The sequence below is a fragment of the Wolffia australiana genome, chromosome 5 (genome assembly GCF_029677425.1).
Source record: "Wolffia australiana isolate 7733 chromosome 5, ASM2967742v1".
In the NCBI taxonomy this organism is placed as follows: Eukaryota; Viridiplantae; Streptophyta; class Magnoliopsida; order Alismatales; family Araceae; genus Wolffia; species Wolffia australiana.
In genome coordinates, this window is record NC_135839.1 from 22,289,282 (window position 1) to 22,298,982 (window position 9,701).

At 42.7% G+C, this 9,701-nt stretch overlaps 3 protein-coding genes across 3 annotated transcripts; 2 read left to right on the plus strand and 1 right to left on the minus strand.

Annotated features, from left to right (window-relative positions):
- Window positions 1-557: 557 nt before the first annotated feature.
- LOC144703902 (Pentatricopeptide repeat (PPR) superfamily protein) lies at window positions 558-2,904 on the minus strand. Its single transcript, XM_078576196.1, has 2 exons — window positions 2,726-2,904; window positions 558-2,628 (listed from the first exon to the last, which is right to left on the minus strand). Exon 2 carries the CDS (start codon window positions 2,519-2,521, stop codon window positions 1,019-1,021), a length of 1,503 nt encoding a protein of 500 aa, XP_078432322.1. The 5' UTR covers window positions 2,522-2,628; window positions 2,726-2,904; the 3' UTR covers window positions 558-1,018.
- Window positions 2,905-2,968: 64 nt separating this feature from the next.
- LOC144703903 (FAD/NAD(P)-binding oxidoreductase family protein) lies at window positions 2,969-4,800 on the plus strand. Its single transcript, XM_078576197.1, has 4 exons — window positions 2,969-3,322; window positions 3,385-3,689; window positions 3,831-4,041; window positions 4,225-4,800. The coding sequence occupies exons 1-4, from the start codon at window positions 3,047-3,049 to the stop codon at window positions 4,735-4,737; spliced, it is 1,305 nt and encodes a 434-aa protein (XP_078432323.1). The 5' UTR covers window positions 2,969-3,046; the 3' UTR covers window positions 4,738-4,800.
- A 135-nt stretch (window positions 4,801-4,935) lies between these two features.
- Window positions 4,936-6,354, plus strand: LYSOPL2 (lysophospholipase 2). Its single transcript, XM_078576198.1, has 2 exons — window positions 4,936-5,941; window positions 6,013-6,354. Exons 1-2 carry the CDS (start codon window positions 5,082-5,084, stop codon window positions 6,251-6,253), a joined length of 1,101 nt encoding a protein of 366 aa, XP_078432324.1. The 5' UTR covers window positions 4,936-5,081; the 3' UTR covers window positions 6,254-6,354.
- The last annotated feature ends 3,347 nt before the right edge of the window (window positions 6,355-9,701 follow it).

A 9,701-nucleotide genomic window follows, 5' to 3' on the forward strand; every position in this document is an offset into this window, starting at 1 on the left:
AGACCAAATCCTAAACCAGATAAATATACTTCAGACCACTTAACATCATTGTAATCATTTCTAAAAAAGTAACAACTACATTAAAAATGATTCAACACGATAGTTAGTTGCGGTAAAATTAAAATGTTAAAATAAAAAGTCTTACCTAAAATAATGCAATAAGAATTCATAAAGCAACATGTACAGGTGTACCGTAGCACACGAGTTTTGCGTGCTACACATAGTTTGAGGCCAAATAGCGGTTACATGCCTGTCATACCACATATTGGGCTAAATCTTGTCATGCCCAATATTCATCCTGTATAAATGTAGCATAAAAAAATTGTGCATATGTTATCTTCTTCTCTGGGTGTCATATTTATTCTAGGCCGAGAGCTCAAATTATACAACATTTTAAATACAATTCAGTAAATGATGACTTGACTGTTATCTAAATTCTGCGGCTCTTGTTTCAACTTTTTTGTGTCTATTGACCTTTCAAGATTAAAGCAAAGGTATACAAGTTAGTAAAAGAGAATAAGCATTCTGCTGAAATTATTTAAACCACATATTTCAAATTATAACAGTCCAAAACTTATCATCTGATTCAACCACCATGAATTATTGGGGTCCATATAAATCCTGCCGGGATCCTTACACTTACCTCTGCAAACGTAGGTGACAAATCCAGGCACCAGAAACATTAAACTCTAAGCAAAAAATGTATTTTTTTCCACAAAAAATATGCAGACACCAGATTTCCAAAAGGGCATGACCTTAAATATACGCTCCCAGAGAAAGCATTCTCTATCAACCTTAGGTCAAACTTCAGCATCTTGTCATTTCCATACCCAAGCGGCATTATTGCCCCTCATAATCATGTCTCAATTGGAACATCAAGAATGTTCACAGCGACAGTCGCCATGAACACTAACCTCCAAACTTGCCCTTCTCTTTGCCAATCATAAGTAGTTTTTTTCAAAAAGCCCACGTTGGAAATTGAAGTAGAAACAGATGCAAGGCAGCTCACTCTAGAAGATCATCTTTCATAGGACATGGCATGAGAAAGATCTTTAATGGCGCAAGACGTGCTCTGCCTCATCTTCATCTTCAGAACACAAACCCTGTCTCGCAAACCCAACCGAAGAAGGGTGTTCCTCACAAGTTCACAGGTGCTGAGATAAGGAGGAAGCCCCTCATCCACCATCCTCTCAAAGAATTTACAAGCCATCTCAATGCCATTTTTCTTCCTGCACAACCCATGAATCATGACAGCATAAGTCGCAACAGGCGGGTGAAATGCCCTGACTTGCATTCCATCCCAAACCTCCATCGCCCTGTCACTCCTCCCCACATTAATCAGCATCCTTAACAGCATATTATATGTGTGCTTATCCGGTAAGCAAGCATCCTTATCCATTCTAGAAAGTAGCTTCAAAGAGCTGTTGACCTCCTGACGCCTGCAATGAAACGAGAGAACTACATTGTAGCTCCAAGCATCCGGCTTACTCCCTCTGTCTAACATCTCGTCCAAGAGATTGTAGGCCTCATCGATTTGATCACTTTTACAGAGCAATTGGAGGATGGAATTATAAGTGAAGACGTTGGGCACTAGACCGTATCTCCTCATTCTGTCTAGGACTTTAAACGCAGAGTGTGCGTCATTTGAATCGCATGCCGCACGTATGAACACACCATAGCTTGCGGCATCATGCTGGAATCCCTGTTGCTTCATCTCTCGAAACCATTCATATGCCTCTGTGACTTTACCGGATCGACAAAGGCAACCCATCAATGTGTTGTATGCGATAGCATCAGGGGTTGAGTTGTTCAGCATATCATCAAACAGCTTCTGGGCTTCATCGGGCTTTCCTTGGTCGCCCCAGCCTTTCATCAGTATGCAGTAGGTTTTTGGGCTGATTGTAAAGTCTGACTTCCAGTTCTCAAAGGCTTCTTGGGCCTCCTTCATGAAGCCATTGTGACAGAGATTAGTGAGAAAATGGTGGAAGTCGTCGATGTCTGGTTTGACGCCAAATTCCTTCATCTTCTTGAATGCTCGGACAGTGTCGGCGGGTAAACCTGCTCTGCAGTAAGATCTGAATATAATCCGGAAAACTTCTTTTCTGATTTCCAGTCCCCCGTCTCTCATCTCCCAGAGTAAGTCCCATATCAGCGGAAACTCCTTGCAACTCCCAAGAACATCGACAAGGATATGGTAGCTTATTGCTCTGTGGTTAAAACCTTGCAATCTGCTCGCCCAGAGGAAAAATCTGTGGGACGAGAGGCCGAGATGCTTACACCGCTTCAGTACCTGGTCCACTAAGTCCGATGAAATCTTTCCAGAATAAGAACTGAGAGCGGATTCCAAGTCATGTTGCGGACCGCGATAATCACTTAACACCCTGCATATATCGTTGACATCTCCGGTGAATGATTGATGATTCGATGATCCGGCACTTGCATCACTGAATAGTGCCCGTTGTAAGTAGTATTGAGATGACTGGCGCTGAAGAGGGTGAAATCTAGAGAAGAATCTTCTCATGACCCAAGAATATAAGCAAAGAAAAAAGCCGAACACTTGCAGCTCAAAGTCACAGACCTTCTGAACTGCCAAACAAGGTCGGTTATGTACTCTCCCCCAAGAAGCGCCTATGAAAAGTTACAAACGGAGGTGAGAATCGCGATAATGACTACCAAAAATGAATGATGCGGATAAATGCAAGATAAGCTCCGTTGGGAGGTGTACCCGAGTGTTAGCTCCATCAATGGTGGCCAAGTCTAAGAGTCGGCGGGAGACAGAAGAGTCAGTGAAGACGAGCAGCCTCGCTATGGAAACCGAGACAAGGGACAAGGCCCAGAAGACCGAAGAAAAAAAGAATAACCTTTACTCAATGTCGACGGCCCAGAATGCGGGCCCATTCTACTTTCACAAATTTCCACATAACTGAACATTTCCGGCCATTCATATATTCTTCCTCATCCTGCACCAAAGTTCCGTGGATGAGTAAACTTCGTGTCGATGGATAAGTAGGAACTATGGAAGAGGCAGAGAGAGTGAGAGATAGAGATGAACCAGAGAGGAGAAGAACCAGTCCATCAGGAACCTCTTGCTTCTCGTCCCAAGGCAATAGTAGTCGGCGGCAGCATAGCAGGTCTCTCCGTCGCCCACGCTCTCCTTTCCGCCAAATGGGAAGTCATCGTTATTGAGAAAACCGCACGCCCACCATCGGGGAATCCCACAGGAGCCGGTTTGGGCCTCGACCAGCAGTCCCAGCAGCTCCTCAGCAGCTGGATTTCACCTGACTTCATAGAACAACAAACACTACCTCTCTCCATAGACTTGGTGACGCCCATTAACTCTCCTCGGACTTCGCCTTGCAGTTTCTAAATTCCTTCAATTCTCAGAATCGAGGGATCGATAGTGAGAAGAAGACCAGCCGTACCCTGTCAAGAGACGACGACTTTGGATTCAGAGCTGCGTACTGGGCAGATCTCTTCTCTTCGCTTCTCGGAGCTCTTCCTGCAGAAAACATTCTCTGGGCCCACCACTTCCTCCGCTGCCACCCCTCCGATGGCACCTCTACGGTCAAGATTGATGCCCGCTGCCTCAGGACTGGCGTTACTTTGGAGATATCTGGTGACCTTCTTGTGGCTGCCGACGGTTGTCTCTCTTCTGTTCGCCGGCAGTTCTTGCCTAATTTCAAACTCAGGTGTACTAAGAAATGATTATAATTTTCCAATTCTAGTAGAAAAAAATAGCATTAAGCCTACAAGTACCTTAATAATTTCTGGGTTATGGTTGTGTTGTGATGAAAGGATAACAATGACTCGTTGTGATCCATTAAATGCAGGTACTCAGGATACACGGCATGGAGAGGAGTCCTGGACCTTTTAGGGCAAGAAAATTCCGAGACGGTTTTAGCGCTGCGCCGCTCTTACAAGGAACTCGGCAACTGCCTTTACTTCGATCTGGCCAGTAAAACTCACTGCGTACTTTACGAGCTTAAGAACAGGAAGATCAACTGGATCTGGTACCTAAACCAACCCGAACCAAAACTTGAGGTAAAATTCCAATTTCCATAATCTGTATAAGAAAATATTCCGTGAAAATCCTCTTTCCAGTATCGAGAATGGAGACCACCATTGAGATCATCCATGCTAGTTGTATAAATTACCTGTACTGATTCAAAACATTCTGGATGATTTGATGATTTTTATTTCATCTGAGATGAGCGCCACTGGCAGGGGAATTCGGTGACCATGAAGACTTCCAGTGACATGATCAAGAAAATGCACGACGACGCGGATATAACCTGGCTTCCAGAGCTGGCAAGGATCATGAAGGAGACCAAGGAGCCATTCATCAACGTAATTTACGACAGCGATCCCTTACCTCGGCTGTTCTGGGGAAACGTGGTGCTGGTGGGAGACGCAGCCCATCCGACGTCCCCCCACTGTCTGAGAAGCACCAACATGTCGATCTTGGACGCCGGAGCCCTCGCCCGGTGCCTGGAAATTTGGGGACTGGAGAATCTCCCCTCCGCTTTGGAGCAGTACCAATCGATCAGACTTCCCGTCGTTTCAAAGCAGGTATTACACGCGCGGCGATTGGGACGAACCAAGCAGGGCCTCCCCCTTCCCGATGGCGCTTGCTTCGATCCAGCCATGGACGCGCCAGATCTCTGTAGAAATCTCCTCCAGCGGCAGATCCCCTTCTTCGACTCCGCCCCCCTTCCCGGCAACCTCGCTGTACCATAAATTTGAATCTTCTTCTCAGATCAAACCTCATATAAAATGGCGGGAAAGGCCGGTATAACGTCAGACCTGAGATGACGAATGCCGGTCGTTACGTCATCCGTTCGTTCGTCGTTCGTTGTCCGTCCCGTTCAGTCGTCCATACATGATGAAGAGCAGGACGGATGACGAAAATCATGGAAGTGACTATCATCATGCCAGTCCCGTCCAGTCATCCGTCCGTTGTTCCAGACGACGATAGAGAACGGATCCGGACGGAACGGATAACGGCTCGCCATCCGTCAACGTAGTCCAACAACCACGGCCACCAACCGCAACAGCAAGATGGACTTCGAGTGGGTGAAGTCATGCGAAAGTACCATATTACCCCTCACCAAACTCTCCTTCTCCCGCCTTATATCTTGGACTTTCCGATTCGGATTTGCTTCGAAGTTCGAATCGAGCTTGCGAAGAAGAAGAAGAAGAAGAAGATGGCGGCGAAGAATTTCTGGGGCGAGACGCCGGAGGAGGAGTTCTACGCGTCGCAGGGAGTTCGAAACCAGCAATCTCACTTCAAGACTCCCAAAGGACCGACGATCTTCACCCAATCCTTCGAACCAGTCGGTCAAGACGGCGATCTTCTCCCCGTGAAGGGCTCCGTGTACATGACCCACGGCTACGGCTCGGACAGCGGCTGGATGTTCCAGAAGATAGCGATCGAGTTCGCGCGATGGGGCTACGCGGTCTTCTGCGCCGATCTCCTCGGCCACGGCCGATCCGACGGCATCCGCTGCTACCTCGGCGACATGGAAGCCGTGGCCGCCGCCTCGCTCTCCTTCTTCCTTCACGCGCGGCGAAGCCCGGCGCGCCGCGACCTCCCCGCTTTCCTCTTCGGGGAGTCCATGGGCGGCGCCGCCACCATGATCATGTATTTCCAGTCGTTGGATCTCCCCGGCGGATGCCCCTGGACGGGCCTGATCTTCTCCGCCCCCCTCTTCGTCATCCCCGAGGACATGAAGCCCTCTCCGTGGCGGCTCTTCCTCTTCGGCCTTCTCTTCGGCGCCGCCGACGCCTGGGCCGCGATGCCGGACAACAAGATGGTGGGGAAAGCCATCAAGGATAAGAACAAGCTCAAGATCATCGCCGCTAACCCGCGAAGGTACACCGGCAAGCCTCGGGTCGGCACCATGAGAGAGCTCTTGCGGGTTTGCGAGTGCATCCAGAGAAGGTTTCTTCTCAACTCTTGTTTGCGAATGGCGGGATCGTGGAAGTGAGAAATTCTTCGTTTTTTCTGTGCAGGTTCTCCGATGTGGAGATCCCCTTTCTTACTGTTCATGGCACCGACGATGGGGTCACTTCTCCGGAGAGTTCTTCTCTTCTCTACGAGCGGGCCAGCAGCAAGGACAAGAAGCTGATTCTGTACGAGGGCATGTACCATTCGCTGATCCAGGGAGAGCCCGACGAGAACAGTAGCCGCGTCCTCGCCGATATGCGCGCTTGGATCGACGAGCGCGTAGCCAAGTACGCAATCCATCGTTAGCCTGCATTGTTTTTTTTCTGGATTTCATTTGTGTACATTTCAAGTTGTACCATTATTTTGTGCGAGTGCCATAGAATAGAAGATCCTGAACTCTTTTAGAAGATTATCTCTACAATAAAAGGAACTGTATTCATATTAAAATTAGGGGGTTCGCATTAAAATATAACCAAATTGTCTCACCATGACAAATTGAATGACTTGCTTCTAGCAAAAGCAGTTTCGTAATTAGATGATTCTGTAGATAAGTGTGCTGTGTCTTGCAATGTAATATCGGATGACTTGATGAACTACTAGAAGATCAGGCCTCATCATAAGAATTTATGCCAATGTTTGGTGAGTGTCGAGCTATTTGCCTAACATTTCGGCGGTGGTCAATATCTACATAAAGCGGCTTGAAGTAGGATAACCGCAATATTCGGTTTATTTGATTCAGTAATATTATCTTACTAAGTTGGGTTCTACAAATCAATAAAAGCAGTAATGAATAAGAAATCTAGGATAATTTCAGTGCTCAAGGTTTTGTAACATTTTCTCCCTTAATGTTCCCTAGTCAACCACCTTGTCAACAAATGCAGCGTCCAAACATGGAAAAAGTTTAAATGTGACGTCATGCCATTTTGCCAATTTTTCAATTATAATTTTTATTTTAATCACAGTTTCTTTGTAAGTATAATGTTATCAAGATCAATCAACTACATATCAATTTTTTAACAACAACTCTTATATAAGTTTTGAATATCTTTTTATTTAATGATGTTTTTGGAAATGATGTAAAACTAGAAATAATTTGAGAGTTTTGACTAATCCCTGGATCTTATTTAATAAGTATACATAACATAGACTTTAATTGGGAAAAATAACATTTTTACCAGCTCAACATATTATGCGGGTTTAATAAAAATTAATTAAATATATATTGTACACTCTTTTCAAAACAATAGGATATCCATTATTTTGTCACATTAAAAAATCTAAAAAACCTCTTTCATGATTTTAGCTATATATAATTTAAAATTATTTACACCATTTTTAATATTTTCCAATTATCAGATATTTTCCAACATGCCATGAATAGTCAATATTTTAAAAAAGATAACTTAAATACTTTTTAATGTTGTCCAATCTCCAGATATAAATTGCGTCAAACATTGGCTCTTTTCCAATCTCCAGATATCAAAATCTGATATCAGAGATCCAGTACAAGCGTCCATCATCATCTACATGATGGCAATATCCAATACCTGCTAAAGCACCAGTATCCATCTCTTTATCATATATCTTGATTTGATGCCATTTTTTTTCCCTAATATCATATTTCTTGGTAGTTATTAGAGGCCAAACACTAATCGTCCCTGATGAATGGAAGATATCCTAAGAAATTGTGAACTCTGTGAATTCAATCATTATCAACTGAAATATGGTAAGCTGACACTCTACTATGCCCCACAGCTTGTGCACTAACACTAACCAAACAACATCAAATTAGACCCAAAACACATCACTTTCATATTGAGTGGCGTGTTTCATGTCTTCGCCTAGACGTATGGGGGTTCATGATATATCATGTTACATGGTCAATGATAGACCTTGGAATCCATAAGATGTTACAATGCATAAGTATGTGAGAATAGGATGGATGCGGGCATCCTTTATGAAACTTGTTGTGCTAGTAGTATTTTCTTGATGTTTAGAAGTTCTTATTTTTTTCTAAAATACTTTGTGATATTTTTATCCTTCATCTTCATTGCATATATCTCAAATTCTGTACTTTTTAATCCTTACAGATTTTCCAAGGCTTCATATTCTTGCGCTAACTTCTCTATGTTACCTTTCATCATATCCGTTTAAATATAAAATGGCTTTATATCATTTACCATTTACCTTTTTCATGGCATGCATCATAAATCAAGAGCATCCACATAGAGACTTGTACACCAAGTGTAGAACCTATTGCTCCTCAAATGATGAAACTTTTATCCTCAGATGTTTTAGTGATTTTATAAAATGTTGGGATTCATGGCCATGATCGACACTCTAAATATTATTCACACAGCAAATAGTTAAAACCAATATTAATCAACCTTAAATAATTAAACAGAAATCATTGACAACCAAATCACCATGGACAAAGTTTTATCAGCTATTCTTTTGTTTCCTCAAAGGAGTCATCACGAGCTGCACGTGTCTGACCTTATGGTCATTGGATCATCAAATCTCCAAGTATTCTGCTTAATAAGTTTTGCCATTAATGTGGGATGATCTTCTTGTTGTTCTGGTTGCTTCGAGAGAGAAATGGAGGGACGCCCAAAGAAAGAGTGGGATAGGAATATTTTGTGTATTGTGTCTTTCCTTTTATAGTTCAATCTAATGCTTTTGTTAAAACCCTTCCATTTGAAATACATCTTAAGATACTTGATTAATCTTATGTATGACCCTCTAGGCCCATCTATCAGTCCAGTTAATAACCCCATAAGCCCAGATACTCTTTATTAGGTAATTTAATTAATTTACTCATTCATTATATCCAAAATATAAGTTAATCTTCAATCAGTTCTAACTGAATTCATAGTTGAGGGGCCAATACATGAGGTGGTAAGCTGCACTGTGTGTTACAATTTACAAGGGGTTCATCAACGCTAATTTGGAACCTTTCTATAATCAGATAACATGTAGGTATAATCATCACTCTTACGACACTCCTAGAAAGACTTGGGGTACAGTTTAAAAATCATAAATTGGGTTTAATTTTGTCATTTAAGGCTTCTAATTTATACGTCAATATTTATAATTTCACGTAGGAGCATAGAGTAAGGGTTGAATCGATAAGGACCAAGTATTTAATAATTAAACTTTGAGTTTCATTCTTATTTTTAGGATATTCATATATTTTCAATAATAAAATAAATCTAAGATGTTGGGGAAGGTAATTTTCCTATTTCACCAAATTTTTTAAAAAATTTATAAAATATTTTTGACTATTTTATGGAATATTCTAATACCATACGGAAGAAATATAAGGCACTATCTCTATATAACTAATACCCTCACCCTTGTATTATATTCAAAAAAATATAGTGCTCATGTCATGCCCCTTTTCTATGCCAAAGATCATAATACAACGGCCAGACCTCAATGGATAAAGAAATAGTTCTTTGCCTTGCCCCTTTAGTGGGCATTGCTATGTGGTCTGCTAAGAAATCTGTAGGCTTGTGACCAAGTGCTGAATTAGAGGCACTTTAAAGTTTCCAGCCTGTGGGGTGCCAAGCTACACCTCATGCTCTATAAGATACTGTGTAGTGTTCGAACTCTCCCATGGAATCTTTACAATTATCAGTTACTGTATATGTATAATCCATCACCTCTGTGAGACTCTCAATAACTTGGGGTATGGTCGATCTACAAAGCCTTGTCAGTCATTAAATTAGTAATGATAAGTCATTGGGGTCAT

Bases quoted from the DNA above. Each gene is read 5' to 3' on its own strand.
- LOC144703902 (XM_078576196.1), bottom strand. From the start codon at position 2,521: ATGAGAAGATTCTTCTCTAGATTTCACCCTCTTCAGCGCCAGTCATCT.
- LOC144703903 (XM_078576197.1), top strand. From the start codon at position 3,047: ATGAACCAGAGAGGAGAAGAACCAGTCCATCAGGAACCTCTTGCTTCT. The intron at 3,690-3,830 runs GTGTACTAAGAA...CATTAAATGCAG, and splicing joins TTGCCTAATTTCAAACTCAG to GTACTCAGGATACACGGCAT. The intron at 4,042-4,224 runs GTAAAATTCCAA...CGCCACTGGCAG, and splicing joins AACCCGAACCAAAACTTGAG to GGGAATTCGGTGACCATGAA.
- LYSOPL2 (XM_078576198.1), top strand. From the start codon at position 5,082: ATGCGAAAGTACCATATTACCCCTCACCAAACTCTCCTTCTCCCGCCT. The intron at 5,942-6,012 runs GTTTCTTCTCAA...TTTTCTGTGCAG, and splicing joins TGCGAGTGCATCCAGAGAAG to GTTCTCCGATGTGGAGATCC.